This window comes from Choloepus didactylus, chromosome 3 (genome assembly GCF_015220235.1).
Source record: "Choloepus didactylus isolate mChoDid1 chromosome 3, mChoDid1.pri, whole genome shotgun sequence".
Lineage (NCBI taxonomy): Eukaryota > Metazoa > Chordata > Mammalia > Pilosa > Megalonychidae > Choloepus > Choloepus didactylus.
This window is the reverse complement of record NC_051309.1, coordinates 84292197-84319169: the sequence shown is the minus strand read 5'-3', so window position 1 is coordinate 84319169 and position 26973 is coordinate 84292197. Positions and strand designations below refer to the sequence as shown.

Here is a 26973-nt window from a genome sequence, read left to right as displayed (position 1 = left end):
ATCATTACCTTTTAAGAACACAGATAAATGCGATTCATTCAGAAAGCATTCTAATAAAACATCAAGTTTGTGCATCTAAAAAGGTAAGTTTAAGGGGTTGGAGAAAAATGGCAGAGTGGTAAGGAATGGAATTTAGTCTCTCCTCCACAGCAGCCAGTGATTACCCAGGAACTGTATAAAACAGTGCTGTTGAGGTCTCCAGTGACCTAGTCACACATCTTACACAAGTTTGGAACTGGAGGAAAAGCTGAGATCACAGCAAACTTTGGAAACTCCATATCCTCCTCATGAGACCTGGGCTTCTCTTTTCTGGGAAAACCTGACTGGGGTTAACCATATCTGAAGAGACCCTCTCACAAAAAGGCTACAAAGAGGCAGGGCAAGAAACAGAAAAACAAGATGTGAAAAATTCTGATCAACTAAACAGAACCTAAGTTAGAGGTCTAGAATAAGTTGAACTGAACAACAAAGGTTAGAGAACAAAGCCAACCAACAAGAAACCCCTAGATAAAACAGTGAAAAGGAGCTCCAGAATAAACTAATCAAGAAAATCAGATGCTCAGACAACTTAAGATAAAGAGCCTTACTAGGAAACATCAAAATATGGATAAGGCAAAGGAAAGAACTAATAGTTCAACTGAGATACAGGAGTTGAGGCAACTAGTGCTAAATCAATCAATGAACTGAGGGAAGACATGGCAAAAGAGATGAAAGATAAAAAGAAGATACTAGATGACCATAAAGAATTCATAAACTTGAAAAAACAAATGGCAGAACTTATGGGAATGAAGGCCACAATGGAGGAGGTAAAAAACACAATGGAGGGATGCAACAGTTGATTTGAACAGAAGAAGAAAGGAACAGTGAACTGGAGGACAAGACATTTGAATTCATACACACAAAAGAACAGATGGTGAAAAAAAATGGAAAAATATGAGTATGGTCTTAGTGAGCTGAGTGACAGCATGAAGCACAAAAATATATGAGCTATGGGTATCCAAGAAGGAGAAGACAGGAAAAAAGGTGCAGAAAGAATAAAAGAAGAAATATTCACCGAAAATTTCCAACTCTTATAAAAGACAGAAAATTATAGATTCAAGAAGTACAGCATACCCCAAACAGAAGATATTCCAACAGACCTACTCCAAGACACTTACTGATCAGATCTCCAATGTCAAAGACAAAGAGGGAATTCTGAAAGCAGCAAGAGAAAAGCAATCCATCATACACAAAGAAAGCTCCATAAGAATATGTACAGATTTCTCCGCAGAAACCATGGAGGCAAGAAGACAGTGGCATGAAATATTTAAGATACTGAGAGAAAAACTGCCAACCAAGAATTCTATATCCAGCTAAACTGTTGGTCAAAAATGAGGGAGAGATTAAAATATTTTCAGACCAAAAAAAAAAAAAAAAAAAAAACTCAGAGAGTTTGTGAATAAAAGACCAGTGCTACAAGAAATACTAAAGGGAGTGCTACAAGCTGATGGGAAAAGACAGAAGAGACAGTAGGAAAAGAGTGCAGAAATGAAGATTATCAGGAAAGGTAAAGGGAGAGAGAGGAAAAAATAAGATATGACATACAAAATCCAAAAGACAAAATGGTAGAAGAAAGTACTGCCCTTATAGTAGTAACACTAAATGTTAATGGATTAAACTCCCCAATAAAAAGACACAGACAGGCAGAATGGATTAAAAAACAGGACCCATCTATATGCTGTCTACAAGAAACTCACTTTAGACACAAGGACAAAAACAGACTAAAAGTGAAAAGTTGGAAAAAGATATTTCACACAAACAACAACCAGAAAAAAGAGGGAGTAGTTATATTAATATCAGACAAATTCAACTTCAAAAGTAAAACAATTAAAAGAGACAAAGAAGGACACTATATATTAATAAAAGGGTCAATTCATCAAGAAAACATAACGGCAGAGGCGGGGCAAGATGGCGCAGTGGTGAGGAGCAGAATTTCATCTCTCCCCTAGAGCAGCTGGCAATTACCCAAGAACTATATGAAACAGTGTTTTCGGGGTCTCCAGTAACCAGTCACACATTGGACACAAGTTTGGAATTGCAGGAAAAGCTGAGATCGCAGCGAACATTGTAAGTTCCCCGGACCAGGGGTCTGGCACCCCTCCCCACCCAGACCTCACAGACTGTCTTGCTGCCGGCTCCCTGAAAGGGGGGGAAAAAAAAACAAAAACAGCAATTTGCTGAGGGCAAGAAGGGAGGCTCAACCCAGCCTCAACTGCAGAATTAATTAACAAATTAATTAACTAACTTTGGGAGCTGGGGTGCTAAAGAAGGGCTGGGCGCCGAGAAGTGGGGGCACGTAAAAGTGGGCACCCATTCCCAGACTCCAAAAAAGCCATTTTTTTTCCCTACATTTTGTCCCTTCTGGCTTCTCAATGATCCCTTATCTTTTTGCATTTCAATAGCCCCCAGCAGGGGTGGAACTGAAGGGGTTGGAGAGTAATTATCAGACAATAGCCCAAAGCATATCTTTAAATGCTCTATTCCGACATTGACAAAACTTCCAGGCTGGGGAAAGACTTTTAAAAGAGACTTTTTTTTTTTTTTTTCCTTTTCTTGATTTCTTTTCTTTTTTTTTTTTTTTTTTTTTTTGGTAACTCTAGAAGTAATATATGTGGTTATTTTCTATCGGAAAGCCCAGGTTGAGGGACTAGGCTGGGCTTGGGGGAAGACAGAGTACCCACAGTGTCTTTGAATTCCGTATTCACTACTGAAGGCCTCCACCCCCGTCTTTAATTGGCAACTCAGGCTGACCAAGGGATCTACCTGGAGAGGCCCCAAAGAGGAGAGAGGAGAAGGGAATAGTGCCCCTGAGAGACGACTGGAGTTCTGAGGATTGGGAGAATAGAGGGAGGTCCAGCTCAACTGGCAGTCCTCCTTCTGGGAATTCAGACCCCAGGGGCTGGAATTCAGATTCTGGCTTCAGTCAGCTACACCCCTGACAGGATCAGAGTCACCAGGAAAACTAAAGGCTCCATACCTCCTTACACTGGTGGGGGAGCTGCGGGCTGGCCAGCGCCACCTGCTGGACAAGAGAGGAAAACCACCAATTCTAAAGGCCTCATAGGAGGGTCTCATTCTCAGGAAAACTCCACACCCTCCCAATGAGACCTGGGCCTCACTAGACTGGGAAAATCTGACTAGGGTCGACCATATCTGAGGAGACCCACTCACAAAAAGGTTACATAGAGGCAGAGCAAGAAGCAGAAAAAAACAAGAGGGGAAAAATTCTGATCAACTAAATAGAAGCTAAGTTAGAGGTCTAGAATAAGTTGAACTGAATAACAGAGGCCAGAGAACAAAGCCAACCAACAAGAAAACCACTAGGTAAAAGATAGAAAACAAGCTCCAAAATAGACGAATCAAGAAAATCAGATGCCTAGACAACTTAAGATAACAAGCCATACCAAGAAAAACAAAAACATGGACCAGCCAAAGGAACAAACTAATAACTCAGCTGAGACACAGGAGTGGAGGCAACTAATGCTAAATAAATTTGATGAAATGAAGGAAGATATAGCAAAAGAGCTGAAGGATATAAGGAAGACACTGGCTGACCATAAAGAAGAATTCATAAACTTAAAAAAACAAATGACAGAACTCATGGGAATGAAGGCCACAATGGAGGAGATGAAAAACACAATGGAGGGACACAACAGTAGATTTGAACAGGCAGAAGAAAGGATCAGTGAACTGGAAGACAGGTCATTTGAATTCATACACACAAAAGAACAGATGGTGAAAAAAATGGAAAAATATGAGCAGGGTCTTAGGGAGCTGAGTGCCAACATGAAACGCACAAATATACGTGTTATGGGTATCCCAGAAGGAGAAGAGAGGGGAAAAGGGGCAGAAAGAGTAATAGAAGACATATTCACTGAAAATTTCCCAACTCTTATAAAAGACAGAAAATTAGAGATTCAAGAAGTACAGCGTACCCTAAATAGAATAGATCCCAATAGACCTACTCCAAGACACTTACTGGTCAGATTGTCCAATGTCAAAGACAAAGAGAGGATTGTGAAAGCAGCAAGAGAAAAGCGATCCATCACATACAAGGGAAGGTCAATAAGACTATGTACAGATTTCTCTGCAGAAACCATGGAGGCAAGAAGACAGTGGCATGATATATTTAAGATACGGAAAGAGAAAAACTGCCAACCAAGAATTCTATATCCAGCAAAACTTTCCTTCAAAAATGAGGGAGAGATTAAAACATTTTCAGACAAACAGACACTGAGAGAGTTTGTGAATAAGAGACCAGCACTACAAGAAATACTAAAGGGACTGCTACAAGCTGATAGGAAAAGACAGGAGAGAGAGAGTTGGAGAAGAGTGCAGAAATGAAGATTATCAGGAAAGGTAAAGGGAGAGGAAAAAATAAGATATGACATATAAATTCCCAAAAAACAAAATGGTAGTAGAAAGTACTGCCCTTACAGTAATAACACTAAACGTAAATGGATTAAACTCCCCAATAAAAAGACACAGACTGGGAGAATGGATTAAAAAACAGGACCCATCTATATGCTGTCTACAAGAAACTCACTTTAGACACAAGGACAAACATAGACTGAAAGTGAAAGGTTGGAAAAAGATATTTCATGCAAACAACAACCAGAAAAAAGTGGGAGTAGCTATATTAATATCAGAAAGTTAGACTTCAAAAGTGAAACAATTAAAAGAGACAAAGAAGGACACTATATATTAATAAAACATAATAGTCATAAATATTTATGCACCAAACCAGAATGCCCCAAAATTCATGAGGAAAACATAACAGTCATAAATATTTATGCACCAAACCAGAATGCCCCAAAATTCATGAGGCAAACACTGTGATCACTGAAAGGAGAAATAGATACCTCTACAATAATATTTGGAGACTTCAATACACCACTCTCATCAATGGATAGAACATCTAGACAGAGGATCACTAAAGAAACAGAGGTGATGAATTGTATAATAAATGAACTAGACTTGACAGACATTTATAGAACACTACATCCAACAACAGCAGGATACACTTTTTTCTCAAGTGCTCATGGAACATTCTCTAGCATAGACCACATGTTGGGTCACAAAGCAAGTCTCAACAAATTTAAAAGTATTGATATTATACAAAACACTTTCTCAGACCACAAAGGAATGAAGTTGGAAATAAATAAAACGCAGAAGGTCATAAAATTCACAAACATATGGAGGCTAAACAACACCTTCTTAGAAAACCAGTGGGTAAAGGAAGAAATTACAAGAGAAATTACTAAATACCTCGAGGCAAATGACAATAAAAACACAACTTATCAAAACTTATGGGATGCAGCAAAGGTGGTGCTGAGAGGGAAATTTAATTGCCCTAAATGCCTATATGAAAAGAGAAGAGAGAGCAAAAATTGAAGAGTTAACTGCTCACCTGGAGGAATTAGAGAAAGAACAGCAAACCAACCCCAAAGCAAGCAGAAGGGAAGAAATAACAAAGATTAGAGCGGAAATAAATGCAATTGAGAACAGGAAAACAATAGAGAGAATCAACAAAACCAGAAGCTGGTTCTTTGAAAAAATCAATAAAATCGATGGACCACTGGCTAGGCTAACAAAAAAAAAAGAGAGAGCAGATGCAAATAAATGCAATCAGAAATGGGAAAGGAAATATAACTACCGACCCTGCAGAAATTAAGGAGATAATGAGAAGATACTATGAGCAACTATATGCTAACAAACTAGACAACTTAGATGAAATGGACAACTTCCTAGAAAAGCATAAACAACCAACAATAACTCAAGAAGAAATAGGTGACCTCAACAAACCAATCACAAGTAAAGAGACTGAGTCAGTCATCAAAAAGCTCCCAAAAAGGAAAAGCCCAGGACCAGATGGTTTCACATGTGAATTCTACCAAGCATTCAAGAATGAATTAGTACCAATCCTGCTCAATCTCTTCAAAAAAATTGAAGAAGAGGGAAAGCTACCTAACTCTTTCTATGAAGCCATCATCACCCTAATACCAAAACCAGGCAAAGATACTACAAAAAAAGAAAATTATAGACCAATTTCTTTAATGAATATAGACACAAAAATCCTCAACAAAATACTCGCAAATCAAATCCAGCAGCACATTAAAAGAATTATACACCACGACCAGGTGGGATTTATTCCAGGTATGCAAGGCTGGTTCAACACAAGAAAATCAATTAATGTAATACACCACATCAATAAATCAAAGCAGAAGAAACACATGATCATCTCAATTGATGCAGATAAGGCATTTGACAAAATTCAACATCCTTTCCTGATGAAAACACTTCAAAGGATAGGAATACAAGGGAACTTTTTCAATATGATAAAGGCAATATATGAAAAACCCACAGCTAACATCACACGCAATGGGGAGAGATTGAAAGCTTTTCCTCTAAGATCAGGAACAAGACAGGGATGCCCACTATCATCATTGTTATTCAACATTGTGCTGGAAGTTCTAGCTAGAGCAATTAGGCAAGAAAAAGAAATAAAAGGCATCCAAATTGGAGAGGAAGAAGTAAAACTTTCACTATTTGCAGATGACATGATTCTATATGTAGGAAATCCAGAAAAATCTACAGCAAAGCTACTAGAACTAGTCAATGAATACAGCAAGGTAGCAGGCTACAAGATCAACACGCAAAAATCTGTAGTGTTCCTATACACAAGTAACGTGCAACAAGAGGAGGAAATCAAGAAAAAAATCCCATTTACAATAGCAACCAAAAGAATCAAGTATTTAAGAATAAACTTAACCAAGGACACAAAAGACCTTTACATAGAAAACTATAAGAAACTGCTAAAAGAAATTGAATAAGAGCTGAAAAAATGGAAGAACATACCATGTTCATGGATTGGAAGACTAAATATAGTTAAGATGGCAATTTTACCTAAACTGATTTACAGATTCAATGCAATACCAATTCAAATCCCAACAACTTACTTTACAGAAATAGAAAAACCAATAACTAAATTTATTTGGAAGGGTAAGGTGCCCGGAATAGCCAAAAATGTCTTGAGAAAGAGGAATGAAGTGGGAGGTCTCACACTACCTGACTTTGAAGCATATTATGAAGCTACAGTGCTCAAAACAGCATGGTACTGGCATAAGGACAGATATACTGATCAATGGAATCGAACTGAGTGTTCAGAAGTAGACCCTTACATCTATGGACAACTGATCTTTGATAAGGCAGTGAAGCCGAAGCAACTGGGAAAGAGCAGCCTGTTCAATAAATGGTGTTTGGAGAACTGGATATCCATTTCCAAAAGAATGAAAGAGGATGTCCATCTCACACCTTATACCAAAATTAATTCAAAGTGGATCAAAGACCTAAACATTAGCACCAAGACCATTAAACTCTTAGAAGAAAATGTAGGGCAATATCTTAAAGATCTTGTGAAAGGAGGTGGTTTCTTAGACCTCACACCCAAGGCACGAGCAACCAAAGAACAAATAGACAAATGGGATCTCCTCAAAATTAAACACTTTTGTACATCAAAGGACTTTGTCAGAAAAGTAAAAAGGCAACCTACACAATGGGAGATGATACTTGGAAACCACATATCAGATAAGGGTTTAATATCCCGAATATATAAAGGAATCCTGCATCTCAATAACAGAAAGACAAACAATTCAACTAAAAAATGGGCAAAAGACATGAACAGACATTTTTCTGAAGAGGAAATAAAAATGGCTCAAAAGCATATGAAAAAATGCTCAATTTCACTGGCTATTAAGGAAATGCAAATCAAAACCACAATGAGATATCATCTCACACCTACCAGAATGGTCATTATCCAAAAAACAGAAAATGACAAGTGCTGGAGAGGATGTGGAGAAAGAGGCACACTTATTCATTGTTGGTGGGAATGTAGAATGGTGCAACCACTCTGAAAGACAGTACGGAGGTTCCTCAGGAAGCTAAATATAGATTTGCCATATGACCCAGCTATTCCATTGCTGGGTATATACTCAGAGGAACTGAAACTTAAGACACAAACAGACATTTGTAAACCGATGTTTATTGCAGCATTATTCACAATTGCCAAGAGATGAAAACAGCCCAAATGTCCACCAAAGGACGAGTGGATAAACAAAATATCCACATGATGGAATATTATGCAGCTGTAAGACAGAACAAAGACATGGATCATGTAATAATGTGGATGAACCTTGAGGACATTATGTTGAGTGAAGTTAGCCAGAAACAAAAGGACAGATTCTGTATGGTCTCACTAATATGAACAGACATTAATGAACAAACCTTGGGAGTTAAAAGCTGACAACACAGGCGACCAGGAGATAGAAAGAGGGCAGAGAACAGCCATTTGATGCTGAAGGACTACAGAATGTTTAGGATTGATTGCATAGATCCAGAAATAGATAGCATAATACTGTGTGATGGTAGCACAGTATTGTAAGTACACTGAACAAAGATGTCTGTGAGTAAAGCTGAAAGAGGTGGGATAGGAGAATGTATGACACCAGGGGTAAAGATACACGATAAAGACTGGGACTGTATAACGTGGCAAAAACTAGAGTGGCCAATGACTGTTACTAAATATACAAATATAAAAATGTTTTTGCATGTGGGAAAGCAAATGAATGTCAACCATGTAGAAATTTGAAACGGGGATGGTATTCAGGAAAAAACATAATCAAAGCACACTGGAGTCTATGGTCAACAGTAACATTGTAATATACCTCCATTAAATGTAACAAAGGCACTATGCCAATGCTAAATGTATATGAGAGGGGGATATAGGGGAGTAATATGGGATTCTTGGTAGTGGTATTATTTGCTGTCCTTAGTATATTATATTGTATGACATGTTATTTTTCTTTTTATCATTTTTTCTTATTGCTAAAAAACAAAAACAAAGAAAAACAATTTTTCTTGTAGTAATCAGTATGTTCAAGTGCTGATTGTGGTGATAAATGTACAACTTGATGATGATACCATGAACAACTGATTGTACACTGTGGATAAATGAATGGTATGTGAATATAACTCTATAAAATTGTAGGAAAATATGTATATAGGAGTAAAAGTGTTGGAGAAAACATGGTGACAGGGATGATGCCTCACCAATATGGACTAACTACAATGTGTAAACTCAGAATTGAATCTTAGAACATAGCCTAACGTGGACACAATAATTGTAATAGTCCCTAGATTGTAAGCTCTTACAGCAGTTAATTCTATCCCTGAATTGTAAGGCCTATCTCTAAACTTTGAGATGCTGATCCCCTAGCGTATAACCTGATTGGTCTCTGGAACCATGCATATCTCTGAGACACGTGAAACTCAGAGCTAGAGCTCGGCAGGTATGAATGTCAGTATTAGCGCATACAGCCACTGTCAAAAAAAAAAAAAAAAAAAAGCTGAAAAAGAGCCCAGACTTCAATTAGTGATATGAATGAAGCAGGTCTGGTTAAGACCAGGGCAAGCCAGGCCAAAGGGTAAAGGTTGAAACTGATTGTGTTTTAAAACTTCAACTTTCATATGAGACCAAGGGAATAGATATCTATTTGGTACAGGATCTAAATTTTCTAAACGGTACAACTCTACAGTCGATTTGTTCAAACACCACAATTGTGTGGAACTTTGAATAGGAAGTGAGATACGGTAGGTTAGTACAGGCTGGAGTGAAATAGTGACACATCCTAGAGTAATTTGGGCAGATAATAAAAAATATATTTACAGCCTCCCCCTCCCTAGCCCCGAGGATCTGGGGGAAGGTGCGGATGTCTTGGACATCCTCACCTGTACTGGTGTTGATGTTGTCACAAACATTGGGACTGGTGGTTTGATGTGCTGAGCCCTCGAGCATGGGACTTGCCCTTATGAAGCTCATTACCACAAAGGAGAGTCTAAAGTTGTATGTAATGGTGCCTAAGAGTCTCCCCCTGAGTACCTCTTTCTTGCTCAGATGTGCCCTCTCTCTCTCTAACTGAGCCATCTCAATAGGTGAACTCGCTGCCCTCCCCCCTACGTGGGACCCGACTCCCAGGGGTGTAAATCTCCCTGGCAACGCAGAGTATGACTCCCGGGGATGAATGTGGACCCAGCATCGTGGGACTGAGAGTATCTTCTTGACCAAAAGGGGGATGCAAAATGAGATGAAATAGTTTCAGTGGCTGAGAGATTCCAAATGGAGTCGAGAGGTCACTCTGGTGGACATTCTTATGCACTATATAGATAACACCTCTTAGGCTTTAATGTATTGGAATAGCTAGAAGTAAATACCTGAAACTACCAAACTCCAACCCAGCAGTCTGGACTCCTGAAGACAATTATATAATAATGTAGATTACAAGGGGTGACAGTGTGATTGTGAAGACCTTGTGGATCACACCCCCTTTATCCAGTATATGGATGAGTGGAGGAATGGAGATAAAAACTAAAGGACAAATGGGGTGTGATGGGGGGATGATTTGGGTGTTCTTTTTACACTTTTATTTTTTATTCTTGTTCTGGTTCTTTCTGATGTAAGGAAAATGTTCAGAGATAGATTGTGGTGATGAACACATAACTATGTTATCATACTGTGGACAGTGGATTGTATATCATGGATGATTGTATGGTGTGTGAATGTATTTCAATAAAACTGAATTTAATTTAAAAAAAGGAAAAAAAAAAAAAAGAAAACATAACAATAATAAATATTTATGCACCAAGTCAGAGTGCCCCAAAATTCATGATGCAAACACTAAGAACATTAAAAGAGAAGTAGATACTTCTACACTAATAGGTGGAGATTTCAATACACCACTCTCATCAATGGATAGAACATCCAGACAGAGAACCAATAAAGAAACGGAGATGTTGAATTGTAGGCTAAATGAACTCGACTTGACAGACATTTATAGAACACTACCTCCAACAACAGCAGGATACACATTTTTCTGAAATGCTCATGCAACCTTCTCTAGGATAGACCACATGTTGGGTCACAAAGCAAGTCTTAACAAATTTAAAAATATTGATATTTACAAAACACTTTCTTGGACCATGATGGAATGAAGTTGGAAATGATAACAGGCAGAAGGTTGTAAAATACACAAATATATGGAGACTAAACAACACCCTCTTAGAAAACCAGTGGGTAAAGGAAGAAATTACAAGAGAAATTAGTAAATACCTCAAGGCAAATGACAATGAAAACACAACATATCAAAACTTATGGGATGCAGCAAAGGCAGTGCCTTTACTTGTGTACTGCCCTAAACACCCATACTAAAAGAGAAGGGAGAGCAAAAATTGAGGAATTAACCGTTCACCTGGAGGAACCAGAGAAGGAAGAGCAAACCAACCCCAAAGCAAACAGAAGGGAAGAAATAACAAAGATTAGAGCAGAAATAAATGAAATTGAGAACAGGAAAACAACAGAGAGAGTCAACAAAACCTGAAGTGGTTCTGTGAGAAAATCACTAAAATTAACAGACCACTAGCTAGGCTAACAAAAAAAAAAAAAAAGAGAGAGAGACAGAGACAGAGACAGAGACAGAGACAGCACAAATGCAAATAAATGCAATCAGAAATGGGAAAGGAGACATAACTACTGACCCTACAGAAATAAAGGAGATAATCAGAAGTTACTATGAGGAACTATATGCTAACAAACTGGACAACTTAGAAGAAATGGACAACTTCCTAGAAAAGCATAAACAGCCAACACTGACTCAAGAAGAAACAATGACCTCAACAAACCAATAACTAGTAAAGAGACTGAATCAGTCATCAAAAAGCTCCCAAAAAGTAAAAGCCCACAATCAGATGGCTTCACATGTGAATTCTACCAAGCATTCAAGAATGAATTAGTACCAATCCTACTCAACTTTTCAAAAAAACTGAAGAAAAGGGAAAGCTAACTAACTCATTCTATGAAGACAACATCAACCTAATACCAAAATCAGACAAAGATACTATAAAAAAAGAAAATTATAGGCCAATCTCTTTAATGAATATAGATGCAAAAATCCTCAACAGATTACTCACAAATCAAATCCAGCAGCACATTAAAAGAATTATACACCAAGGCCAGGTGGGATTTATTCCAGGTGTGCAAGGCTGGTTCAACACAAGAAAATCAATTAATGTAATACATGACATTAATAAATCAAAGCAGAAGAACCACATAATCATCTCGATCGATGCAGAAAAGGCATTTGACAAGACTCAACATCTTTTCTTGATGAGAACACTTCAAAGGATAGGAATACAAGGGAACTTTCTCAATATGATAAAGGCAATATATGAAAAACCCACAGCTAACATCATACTCAATAGGGAAAGACCAAAAGCTTTTCCTCTAAGATCAGGAACAAGACAGGGATGCCCACTGTCACCACTGTTATTCAACATTGTGCTGGAAGTGCTAGCTAGGGCAATTAGGCAAGAAAAAGAAATAAAAGGCATCCAAATTGGAGAGAAAGAAGTAAAACTTTCACTGTTTGCAGATGACAGGATTCTATATATAGAAAATCCAGAAAAATCTACAGCAAAGTGGCAGGTTACAAGACCAACACATAAAAATCTGTAGTATCCTCTTGATTTCCAAGAGGAGGAAATCAAGAAAAACATTCCATTTACAATAGCAACCAAAAGAATCAAGTATTTAGGAATAAACTTAGCCAAGGACACAGAAGGCCTTTATACAAGAAACTGCTAAAAGAAATTGAACAGGACCTAAAAAAATGGAAGAACATACCATGTTCATGGATTGGAAGACTAAACATAGTTAAGATGGCAATTTTACCTAAACTGATTTCTAGATTCAATGCAATACTAATTAAAATCCCAACAACCTACTTTGCAGAAATAGAAAAACCAATAACCAAATTTATTTGGAAGGGCAAGGTGCCCCAAATAGCCAAAAATATCTTGAGAAAGAGGAATGAAGTGGGAGTCTCACCCTACCTGACTTTAAAGCATATTACAAAGCTACAGTGTTCAAAACAGCACAGTACTGGCATAAGGACAGAGATACCAACCAATGGAATCGAATTGAGTGTTCAGAAATAGACCGTTGCATCTACAGACAATTGCTCTTTGACAAAGCAGTCAAGCCAAAGCAACTGGGACAGAGCATCCTCTTCAATAAATGGTGTTTGGAGAACTGGATATCCATTTCCAAAATAATGAAAGAGGACTCCTACCTCACACCTTATACAAAAATTAAATTCAATTGGATCAAAGACCTAAACATAAGCACTAAGACCATAAGACTCTTAGAAGAAAATGTAGGGCAACATCTTAAAGATCTTGTGACAGGAGGTGGTTTCCTAGACCTCCTACCCAAGGCATGAGCAACCAAAAAAAATAGACAAATGGCATTTCCTCAAAATCAGACACTTTTGTACATCAAAAGACTTTGTTAGAAAAGTAAAAAGGCAGCCTACACAATGGGAGACAATATTTGGAAACCAGATATGAGTTTAATATTCTGAATATATAAAGCGATCCTACAACTCAACAACAGAAAGAAAAACAATTCAATTTTTAAATGGGCAAAAGATATGGACAGACACTTTTCTGAAAAGTAAATGCAAATGGCTCAAAAACATATGAAAAAATGCTCAACTTCACTGGCTATTAGGGAAATGCAAATCAAAACCACAATGAGATATCATCTCACAACTACCAGAATGGCCATTATCCAAAAAAAACAGAAAATTACAAGTGCTGGAGAGGATGTGGAGAAAGAGGCACACTTATTCATTGTTGGCGGGAATGCAGAATGGTGCAACCACTCTGGAAGACAGTGTGGAGGTTCCAGAGGGAAGTAAGTATAGATTTGCCATATGACCCATCTATTCCATTGCTAAGTATATATGCAGACGAACGGAAAGTTAAGACACAAATGGTCATTTGTAAACCGAAGTTTACAGCGGCATTATTCACGATTGCCAAGAGATGGAAACAGCCCAAATGTCCATCAACGGACGAGTAGATAAACAAACTATGATAGATACACATGATGGAATATTATGTAGCTGTAATACAGAACAAAGACATGGAACATAAAATAATGTGGATGAATGTTGAGGACATTATGTTGCAGAGAAGTTGTGCAGAAACAGAAAGACAAATACTATACAGTCTCACTAACATGAACTAATATTAATGAGCAAACTTTGAGAGTTAAAAGCTGGTAACACAGGCTACCAGGAGATAGAAAGAGGGTAGAGCATTTGATGCTGAAGAACTACAGCATGTTCAGCAGGACTGATTGTATAGATCCAGAAACAGATAGCATAATACTGTGTGATGGTAGCACAATATTGTAAGTACACTCAACAAAGAGTGAGTAAAGCTGAAAGAGGTGGGATAGGGGAACATATGACACCAGACGTAAACACAGATGATAAAGACTGGGACTGTATAACTTGGCAAAAACTGGAATGGCCAATAACTGTTAATAAATCTACAGAGAGAAAAATATTTTTACATGTGGGAGAACAAATGAATGTCAACCAGATAGAGTGTTGAAAAAGGGATAGTATTTGGGGAAAAAACATAATTGAAGCAAACTGGAGTCTATGGTCAACAGTAACATTGTAATATGCTTCCATTAAATGTAAGAAAGGCAATATACCAAAGCTAAATGTGTATGAGAGGGGAATATAAGGTAGGCATATGGGATTTCTTGGAAGCGGGTGTTTTTTTGTCCTTACCATTATATTGATTTATGACATTTTCTTTTTCTTTTCTTTCTCTTATCTTTTTTATTATTTGCTAAAAAAAAAAAAAAATTTTTTTTGTGATCAGTATGTTCAGGTGCTGATTGTGGTGACAAATGTACAACTTTATGACTGTGCTGTGAACAGCTGACTGTACACAGTGGATGAGTGTGTGGTGTGTGAACGTATATCTAAAAAATTGTTGGAAAATATAAATAAGGGTAAAAGTGCTGGAGAAAACATGGAAAGAGGGATGTACCTATCTACTGTTGATGAGGAGGCAGAATGGTGCAGCCTTTCTGGAGGTCAGTGTGGTGGTTCCACAAGACACTAAGTATGTGAGGGCCATAAGGTCCTGCAATCTTATTATGGGGTACGTACTTGGAAGATCTGAGAGCAGAGACATGAATGGACATTTGCACACTGGTGTTCACGGAGGCAGTATTCATGGTTTGCAAAGGATGGAGGTAGCCTAAGGGCACACTGACTGAGGAACAGAATGGTGAACTGTGATGTATGCATACAGTGGAATACTGAGCAACTACAAGGAGTGAAGCTGTGAGACAGGCAAAGGGGTGAATGGATCCTGTAGACAGCATTTTGAGTGAACTACGCCAGAAACAAAGGCAAACACTATAATGCCTCACGAATATGGACTAATTACAGTGTGTAAACTCAGAACTGAATCTCAGAGCACAGCCTAACAGGGAAACGATTATTGTAATCGTCCCTAGATTGTGAACTGTTAACAGCAGTCAAATCTATTCCTGAATTGTAATGGCTATCTCCAAACTCTGAGATGCTGATCCCTTTGTTTATATCCTGATTGGTCTCTGGAACACTGGGTATCTGTATGACACATGAAACTCAGAACTACAGCTCAGCAGATATGAATGTCAATATTAGCACATATAGCAACTTTTTAAAAAAAAAAAAAAAAAAAAAAGCTGAAAAAGAGCCCAGACTTCAATTAGAGATATGAATGAAGCAGGTCTGGTTAAGACTAGGGAAAATCAGGCCAAAGGGTAAAGGCTGAAACTGATAGTGTGTTAAAACTTCAACTTCCACGTGAGACCAAGGAAAGAGATGTTCATTTGGTGCTGGATCTATATTTTCTAAACAGTATAACTTCTACAGTCAGTTTCTTCAAACACCACAATTACATGGAACTTTGACTAGGAAGTGAGATATGGTAGGTTTGTATAGGTTAGAGTGAAATAGCGACACATCCCAAAGTAATTTGGGCAGAGAATAAAAATATATATGCAGGGGCCCCTGAGGAGCTGGGGGAAAATGGGGAAGCGTTGGACTTCCTCACCTGGATTGTTGCTGATGTTCTCACAAACACTGAGGACTGGAGGTTTGATGTGCCAAGCCCTCTATCATGGGACTTACCCTTATGAAGCTTGTTACTGCAAAGGAGAGGTTCAACCTGCATATAATTGTGCCTAAGAGTCTCCCCCTGAATATCTCTTTGTTGCTCAGATGTGGCCCTCTCTCTCTAGCTAAACTACCTGGGCAGGTGAACTCACTGCCCTCCCTACTACATGGGATCTGACTCCCAGAGGTGTAAATCTCCCTGGCAATGCCAGGATATGACTCCATGAATGAATCTGGACCTGGCATCGTGGGATTGAGAACATCTTCTTGACCAAAAAGGGGATGCGAAATGAAATGAAATAAAGCTTCAGTGGCTGAGAAATTTCAAATGGAGTCAAGAGGTCACTCTGGTGGACATTCTTATGCACTATATAGATAACACTTTTTAGGTTTTAATGTATTGGAATAGCTAGAAGTAAATACCTGAAACTACCAAACTCCAACCCGTAGCCTTTACTCTTGAAGATGACTGTATAACAATGTAGATTACAAGGGGTGACAGTGGGATTGTGAAAAACTTGTGGATCGCACTCCCTTTATCTAGTGTATGCATGGATGAGTAGAATAACGGAGACAAAAACTAAATGAAAAATAGGGTGGGATGAGGGAGGATAATTTAGGTGTTCCTTTTTATTTTTATTTTTATTCTGATTCTGCTTCTTTCTGGTAGAAAGAAAATGTTCAAAAATAGATTGGGGTGATGAATGCACAACTATACGATGGTACTGTGAACAGTAGATTGCACGTCATGGATGATTGTATGGTATGTGAATATATGTCAATAAAACTGAATTTGATTAAAAAAAAAAAAAGGCAAGCTTATATTAACATGAAACTTTCCTTAACAAGGTTGGACATATGAATGTTTAGTACTCTGTAATCTGTAAAGTGCATGCTCAACTGTTCCTTTTATTATTACTGTCTAAACAGGAAACTCTTGCCTTTGCTGAAATGTTTTCCTCCTAGAATTTCAAAGCATAGAGAACACTGAAATTTATATAATAAGTTTCCAACTTTCAGAAAACTCAGGTCCATTCAGTTGTAATTTGTTCAGGATATCACATAAAACATTGAGGCACCTACCTAGCATCTCCTTCCTCCATCCCTTTGTTTGCCAGACTCCTGACTGTCTATTCCTAAACTGGAGAAGGCTGATTTTAACTAAAAATTAAACAGGATGAAAAATGTGTCCTTGATGTTTATTGACATCCTTGAAATATCAATTCAGAGCTAAAGAAATCATAACTTTGAGCTCATTCCCCCTTCTAAAAACTTTCAGTATTAATTAGCAGAATAAATTTTAAACAAATGTTAAGTCCCTTTCTTCCATCCAGAGATTGATGGGCCAAGGAACCTGAATCATAAAAGCCAATCTCCAGAGAAAGCTAAAAACTGTAATTATTTATAGAGTAAAACAGTAATGTAGAAACAAGAAGAATTTCATTATTCAAAATCAGTTTTCTGGTAAATAAAGCTATTCTAATGAAAAATAAGTACAAAATCAGATGTAGAACTCAAACATTGCAATACTAGAGGTCTTTTAAAATGAGACGCATGTAGCTCACTAATCTTCTGTGTGTTTTCCCAAAAGGTATCATTTCCTAAACAAAAGCTTCTACAGTCTGCTCAATTTCATCACTAAAATCAAAAGGTCAACATTTTTCTAAACTCTTAAAGTAATCTAACAAGCTTCATATCTCTGAGTACACTCATTACCATTTAATTTTAAAAGCCAAGAAGTGCAATCTATTATTTCATTCAAATTTCCATAAAATGGCTTATTTTTTACAAAATGATTAAATTTTATCTGTGGCAGATTACATCATTGGCCCCAAATCTTCAATTTCCCTTTATCCACGCCCTACAATGTAACTTCTCTTTTCAAACCCTACACTAAAACTCACTAAAACCACAGATCTGATCTACAGAATGTTATGTAGCAATATGGAAGTAATTATGAGAAGAAACATCTCAAGGACTTTTAAATGACTGCCTCTGAGGAGAGAGATGGAATAATAGATACTGATTTAGCCAAAGATTAATAGTATTATTTGACTTTTGAAACCATACTTATGAATTAATGTGATAAAAATTAACATTTCATATAAAGGAAAGCTATCAGATTCAAATATCAGATAAAAATTAGAAAAACAAAAGAATGTCTTCCTCAAATATAGTTCAAATCATTCTAATTTAAAATAAAATTTGCCCCTAATAATTGAAGCTCATTTAGTTCCTCTATTAAATATCTTCTAGATGATAAGTAATTGAACATCTAGGATACTATTACATTGGATTTAATTTCTTCAAAAAATTACAAATAGCCAAGGGCTATTGGGGCAACCTGAATCCTGCTAAGAGTAGCACCATAGATGCTAAAATTAAGGAAAGTGGGGTGGGGAAAATCAATATAGTCTTCAAAAGAGGTCATAATACTTCACAGTAGCAAAGATGAGCTATAAATAAAACAATCAAGAAACATCTATTATTATATAGATAAAAATGTTACAAATAATCATAATAGATATGTACAATATTAATTCACTTCATTTTCCTGTCCTTTACTACTTACAAGAAAAGTAAATTAGACCACATTTTCTCTACCACCACAACCCCACTCCAAATCTCCAGGAAACTACAGAGTTCCTGGGTATCAGAATTATCAATCACAAAAGTCTTAAGATAATGTAAATATAAACCAGGGCTCTCTAAAACCCAAATTGCTAGATATAGCTTGATAAAGAAACCAGGTTTGTAAGAAATGGATTAAATGCCCCCTTCACACACATTAAAGGAAGAAAAGTACCAGAGATTTTATTATTATCACTATTATTATTATTATGAGACACAACACAAGTAAATATTTAATATACCTCATTAGGTCCAAATAAAATATAATTTTCTATCCTCTTACATTACAATGGAACTCCAAAAGACCACATAATACAGGTTTATAAAGATTATAGATCAAACTGCACCCTCTATTATGATAGAGTGCTGGTAAAATTCTTAGAATACTAATGTTGACACTTAATGCTCTTCTTGTTTGGATTATAAAAGAATTCTAAGGAAGCATGAAGTAATTACTCTCTATCTGCTTACATTTCCTATTTTAAACCCAAAAGTATTTTTTTAAATTCTCTATTTAAGATCAAATGCTCATTTCATCACTATGCCAGCTATGGACTGGGTTTTAAATATATTTTTGACAGCAGCAGATAACTAAAGCTGCAATTGCAATAATAACTTCTAGAATCAGTTGACAGGACAGCTGCTCTGGGAGAAACCAAACACCTAGTAACCTATTTTAAAGGTAATTTTTTAGTATAATACTAAATATAGAGATACTTACCTCGACAGTATTCCATTAAGATAAGCACTTCCCATACATTATCACTAATTGAATTAACAGCACAGTCCAAATAACCCACAATATTTTTGTGACCAGATAGCTCCTTCTATAAAACAGAAAGAAATAAAATTAAGAAAATTGGGAAAAAATACATTTTAAAGCCATGCAGTTAGGAATGGCTTGAAACCTAAATTAATGTATTTGAAGAATTGTGAAAAGTAGAAATTAGGCATGTAATTCAATGGGAATTTACTTGCATGTGACTGTCATATTCTAACAGGCAAGTATTCAATGAATGTTCATTTTTAAATTCAACCAGGAAGAAAGAAATGGGTCACAGTAAAGGGATAGTCTCCAAAACACAGTGTACAAGATAATCTTTTGGGACTCAAGAATAAAATATTAGAACTTTTATTCATATTTACTTTTATATAAAAATTTTAAGAAATCAAGCACTAATGTTTATGAACGGTTATACTCACATTTTTTTGTTTTCCACATATTACAATTTATGTGTACCAAGTTAGATTTATAAATTTATGTACTTTTAAGTAAATAATGTTTAAAATGAACATGCTAAAAAGGATTTCTGCAAAGAAACCATAAAGATAATACTAATAATATAAGCATAAGAAAATAATAAGAAAATGAAATACCTGACACTTGTGACATAAGACAAGATAGTTATCAGCATATGAGGTCAAAGATAATAATTATCTAGTCAGTATTATCTGGAAATTAAAAACAATTATCAAGAACACTATTGTAAATTAATTTAAATCCACTATCATTAATAATGAACCTAGTTTTAACTGTGTAATGTAATTTGAGATATTTACTAATGGCTTCTGAACATGTGAATAATTTATAAATAAATATACCTAATAAGCGGTGGGTCCTCAAAAAAGTTGCAAAACCATTGCTCTAAAGAACTGATCTCCCTACAATAACTAGTTTGAAAGCATAGGATTTCGTGTTGCTGCTCCTGCTGATCACTGTATTTTATATGCCTCAAAATTATAGACACAAATTCTATTGAAAGGAAGCATCACAGCACAGTAGTATAAGATCTGGACTCAAGTTGGGGAACTTGGTCTAAGTTCTGCCATCGTCTTAAGGTAAATCTTTTCACCCTTTGGCTAATAGCCTTACCTTTAAAAAGTAAATCTTAAAGTCTAATCAACTCTAGTTTATCTAAAGAATAGGGACAATAAAAGCAGAATTTTGAAAAGTCAGATTGTATAAATGAGCCTATCTTCAAGCAATAAGTGTGTTGGTGACGTCAATACAAAATAAGAAATCCCCCTCTTAACAGCTGAATAGGTAGGGTTGACATGAGATTCAAATGGGGGCTTTAATTAACACTACTGCTGAGTATCCACTATATAAATTGATTTTTTATCAATTCATTTAATATCTTTACAAGAACCCTTCATAAACCAAACCAAAATAAGGTTTAGGAGGTGAACTCATGCATGAATACATTAGTTACAAATGTAGAAGCACAGCCAGAAATGTACTAGAGCCATATGATTTCAGAACACATGTAAACATCTACTAATCTATAGTTTCCACTATTAAAGGACATAACGGATTTTTTAAGTGATATATTAGGTTATTACTTACTCTTTTTTATTGTTTATAAGATACTTTTTAAAGAGATAGTATACACACACACACACACACACACACACACACACTGAGATTACCTAGCTAAATCAGATCCCTGCCATTTTTTAAACCCAAGAATTTCAAAGAAATACAGTTCCAACTGTAAACAGAAATGCCTTAATACTCCCCCTTTGATCATAGCATAATTGTTTTTGAAAATGAAGGCCAAATACCAGTAAGAAATTCAGTTAAATTAATTCAACTTATTCCATTCAATAATAAAGGAACTATACTTAAAACTATGCATTCTACAGGACTTTGTTCAATATCAGTATCCAACATACATATCATTCTAAATTTAGCTTTCTGATATATAATATCTCATTACTTCTAAAACAAAAAGTAGATGATTCAGGAAAACAGCTTTTAAGAAAACTGCAATGCCACGGTAATTAAGTTATACCTTTAACAGAATATTTCAGTTCTTATTCAACTAAACTATCACCACAGGCCACCATGAGATTAAAATTACAATTCTAAAACCCCTGGTATTAGAAAATAGGTGGTCCATGTTTTCTTTGATTTTGTTTTCTTGGATAATTTTTTCTTAGTATAAAAACAATAAACAAGCATTATAGAAACATTAGAAAATAAATTCTTAATATTTCCATATTTCTAAATTCATTTAGTACTCTTTTTACATGTATACCTTCTTCATGTTTCTTTTCACACAAAAAAAGTGACCCTACTGTATCAAATAGATTTGGCAAACAATTTTTTCACATAAAATACTATGCCTTCTTTCCACTTAAAAAAAAAAAAACAACTATATAATATTATATTTTATGAATATATAATAATCTATTTTACTTATTCCCTAGGTTTGGTGTTTAGATTATCAGTTTTTCAATTTTATTTTTTTAAATTCATGGTGATGAAATAATTGCTTAATTCAATTTTCTGAGACACTAAATTAGAATGGGGGGTGGGGGGAATTAGCAAGGGGAGAAAAGGAAAGAGAACTGGCACCAAAAATAGAATCTATTGATCTAACAGTGGGAACTAAACCTAACGTAAATTTAAATTTAAAAGGGCACATTTTTACCAGAAGCTGTTAGAAAAGTTATCTGAAACATTAGCAGCTGTCAATCAGAAGAGATCAAAATTTAATTTCAAGGCCACCCACACCATGAAAATTAATTACTAATAACTGCTAATTTTTATAGTATTCTGTTCTTCTACAATATTTTTACAAACACCTACACTCAAAAAAAATTTTTGAAACTGAAAACTGAAGCATATAGATTCCTTATATGACTTCCCTATTTTATCTTTAATTCCAGACTTATAGTCAAAATTGACATTCAAATCAGTCTTCTCCCTTCACTCCTAATACCTCAAATAAAATAAAATATAACTACAATACAATAAATGAACCTAACAAGTTTCTTTCTAATTCTATTCAATCTACCAAATTATATCCAATCAGACCACTAAATGGTCCCCAATTTCCAAGAGAATTTAATTTTTTTAGAAAGATATCGTTACACACAAAATAGCCCAGAGAAGAACTCTGTAGATCCAATTTAAAAGCCTATTAAATCATTCTAATTATTATATCTTAATCAATCCTCAAAGAATCATAAACAAATATATTTTAATATTACATCTAGTTTTGTATTTTGTACTGGAGATTGGGAAAGAATAGGTGTTAAGTACACTTGAAAAAAAATAGCTTTTTAGATCAGAATTGGTCTAAAATATTAGCACTTGATAATCATGTTATCAGATTTAAAAAGAAGCCATCCAGGGCACTGAGAATAAGCAATTCTAGAAAAGGAGGAAAAGTTTAGTTTGTAACTTTTTAACTGCTTAGTTTAGTTAACTCAGAGTCACTGAAATTTTCTTTAATAGTTTATTAAAATATTTTTAAATTTTCCTAATATTTAAAAGAATTTTCCCTTGCTGAAGGACCACCTTGCCATAAATTGCAAACTATACAAGAAAAAACAATCAGATTGACAGTATGATTTTAAAATTGAAAAGCAAAACTAATTGTTGTTTGTGAATATAAGCACATGCAGTGAATGTATAAAACATGCATGGGAATGGTTAAACACTAAACTCAGGATAGCGGGTTTTTATATTTGGATGAGGACAACAGGGATATAGTTGGGGAGGAGTACACAGAAGGCTTCAACTTTACTGTAGGTTTATTTCTTAAGTGGGGTGGTGGATAAACTGGTGTTCATTATGTAATTCTATAAATTTTTGATATTTCAAAATATCCCATGATTCACATGGATTTAAAAGAAAAGAGAAAGGAGAGTAGCATGCCTGTGGAACTACAGCAGAGGAAGAAGAAAAGGGCTGTATTTAGCCCTAAGTATGATTATAAGAAATGTACTATAACTCCAGATAATTTTCCAGACTAATTTAATGATCTTACAAGGTTTTCTAACTGTGCATAACCAATAAGCAGTTCACTTAAAAGATGGTTAATCTTATGGTGCAAAAACAAAAGAAAATTTCTAAAATGGAATTACTCTTTTGCTTACCATAATTGTAATTTCCCTTTTACAAGTGTTGAGGTCTGACATGTTATTGACATACATTCGCTTCAATGCACACCTTTTGCCACCATGAGTCCGCACCAGGAAAACTGTGGAGAATCCACCTGAGAGAACAAATGTCAATGAATTAAAAAGAATCAGAAATTACCACCAAAATCATTGAGATGCTTCTCAGGGGAAATAAAGAATGACTACATCCATGACAAAAATAAGTACAGTAACTAGCATTTTAGATTAAAAGACAATACATTAGGTTCCTATGCCATTCATGAAGCAGCACTTAGCGAAAAACATGCTTCTTATATGAAAACTCTTTTACGCTTAAAATACAAAGATTTCACTTTTTGCACAAGAATATCTCTTATGTGTATGTGGAAAATGTCACACCACAACTCTATATTACTGTAGTTTGGTATATACTAGTGATTTTCTACCCATAAGCCTCCCCTTCTTCTGTGATGAAAAAACACATTATTTGATATTAGGTATTCAAGAATCAGATAGGCAGGCCCCTCCTCCAGTTCCAGAGGATGAACCACCATTGTTTTCAACAAATCATGTGAATCCCAAGTAATCGATTTAGGATTGGGTACGTAACAAGTTCTGGCTAATGGGACACAGGGGAAGTCTTTTAGAGGTTGTAGGGAAAGGTGTTTCACCCAGGAAAAAAAAAAAAGGAAAGACGTGGAGAAGACCATGTTCTTCCTTAACTGTTTTTTACACTTTGTCGTATGAAAAAATGGTGCTTAGACTTATGACAGCCATCATGTAGCCATAACTGAAAAACAAATGGAGAAAATGAGCCAAAATACTGACATATTTGGGCTGCTGAAGTAGCCAACTCTGGAACCACATCCTTCCAGAATGCTTATGTGAAATAATAAATGTCCTCATTATTTAAGTCATAGTTATTGGGACATTCTATTTGCACCCGAGAAAGAATTTTATCCAAAACACACAAGGAGGTATTCTAAAAAAAAATTAGCTCTATCACATCTAAATGAAGATTTCACCTGAAGTTTTAAAACTCATCTTGATATTGGACATTCTGTATCTCACTGAAGTGCTGAACAAAAACTGGTATGTTGCTTTTATCAAACTGATAGCCTGTAGAAGCAGCATCTTGAGTGGTGATACAGCACCTGCACTGCAGTTCAGTGCAAATCAGTCAAAGGAAAAGTAAACTATTGAGAACACACAATAAATGAAAAGAGCTCCTAGGATACTCCTGAAATAATACAGATTCATTCCAGATTCTCCAAATCCTCTAATTGCAGCTACTAGAAAACTTGTGTATAAAAGTATTTAAAAGAAACTGTTCAAATCCCATGTTGTAGACTTGGGTTTCCGTCTATAAAATGTAGGGGAAATCAAATCTACCTACCTTACAAGACAGTTACCAGGAAAGAGTAAGGTGATGATGTTTGGGAAAGCTGCTTTAAGTAAAAGCTGTATAAATGTAGGGCATAACTTTAAAAGAAGTTTATTTAGCATTAATTTCATATGTAAAAATTAACAAATATTAGAACCTAATAAAAGTGTTCTTGATATACTGATTACTCAAATTTCATTTGGTTAAAAATTTAAGAATATATCTAGAGTAGGAAACTACATAGGTCAAGATACACTGCCCAAATAGTATTTGTTTTTAAACATTTATCTAGACCTACGAGATTCCCCTAGAACAATGCTTCCCAAACACAACTATGCATGAGAATTGGCTGGTGAGTGGGGTGTGGGTTTGGATGTGTGGGCATATGTATGAATTTACTTTGAATATGGTTTCAGGATTCTGAACCCATGTCTGAATTAGCAGGTCTAAATGGGACGCCAGTATATATACTGAAAGAAATCCACCTGCTTGTTGTATTATCTTACTGTTGTGTATCTTTTAAATTGGTTATTAAAGCAGAAAAAAGTGGGTCCCCAGATGGTTCTAATGCATAACCAAGTTATTTAACCGCTGAACCACATTAAGAGTTCCTAGAAAAACCATGGATCCTATATACCCATTGTTACCCCCCACCCCCAGTAATTTTATTCCTATGAAACTTTGAAATTTTCTTCATAGAATCCCTGTTCCAAAAAGTGAAAGTTTGCCAATCCCACTAATCCTAAATTAGACAGATATCTGACCAAATGTTAAGTTTTCTAAAAAGAGAAAAAGTGCTTGTTAACTTTTAAGATATGATAATCATATGCCTAACATGGTAAAAAGTGGTTATTAATAGTGCCTGCTTTGAGAATGAAATGGAATAATTTGTTTATACTTCCCCCAAATATTCTACTTTCCAGAATTTTTTGATTAAATATTATTTCAGTTTAAAGAATGCATTCAGTGGATGATAACGAGTTAGGACATTATTTAATAGATCAAGAAAGGAGTAGTAACTGCTTGCCACCAATCCATATCTACCAAAGTCTTCAACAAATTTTTTCCTTATTGAAATCGTTCATGGCCAACCCAATTTCATCTTCTTTACTCCCTCAGAGAGCACTTGTATCTAGAATTTGGTCTATATTATCAGGTACCTCAGTATTTCAACACATTTCATACATAAACCAAAAGATTACTGGCAGTGACTACACATTCCATGTATATTTTCTATGCCCAATTCAATACTATAAATAAAGACAATTGCTAAATTAATCCTAAATTTATAATTCCAAATATGGGATTATGAGAATATTATAAAGCAATCCAGTTGTATTCAAAAATTCCAAAAAAGATAACATTGCAAAATAATACAACTACTGACAATATTGATCTAACAGAGTAAAATGAGAAATAAATGATATGAAAATGAGTGAGTTTCTAAATTTAATTAAAATCAAATTAAAATTTAATTGCAAAACTAAATATAGGAGTTCCTCCCTATGCATGGGTATATACTCTAAAGAGCAAAGTTGCTCAGCCTCTTCTGACTTTTTTCCAGGGTTGCACATGAGGTTCACATGTGAAACAATTCCATGGGGTGCCTACTGAAATCTTACCTCTTTCCTCTCCTCCCACCCCCACAAAATAATCAGATTAAAATGAAGAAGAGTGGCTTTGTTAAACCAGCCTAAATTTTCTTCAATTAGTAGTAATAAAGTAATGTTAGTAAATAAAATAATTATCAAGTAACATAGCTTATACCTGACTGAATCCCAACTCATTGAAACCACTGCTCTAGAGTTACCAGGTACCTTTAGTAACTGTGTATGAACATATGGTTTCCACAAACTAACTTTTCTTCCTGTTAAACCACTATTTATTCCTCATAGTAAGTCATTAATCTCCATGATTTATCTCATTTTTAATTTACTGATG

The 26973-nt window shown here is 35.6% G+C and overlaps 1 protein-coding gene across 1 annotated transcript in view; it reads right to left on the bottom strand.

The window, feature by feature from the left end:
* The window catches only part of BMP2K (BMP2 inducible kinase), a 155435-nt gene that overhangs the window by 71735 nt on the left and 56727 nt on the right, over positions 1 to 26973 (bottom strand). Inside the window, 2 exon segments of the mRNA XM_037830070.1 lie at positions 19477 to 19582; positions 23646 to 23764. Of these exon segments, the coding sequence (XP_037685998.1) occupies positions 19477 to 19582; positions 23646 to 23764 (225 nt within the window).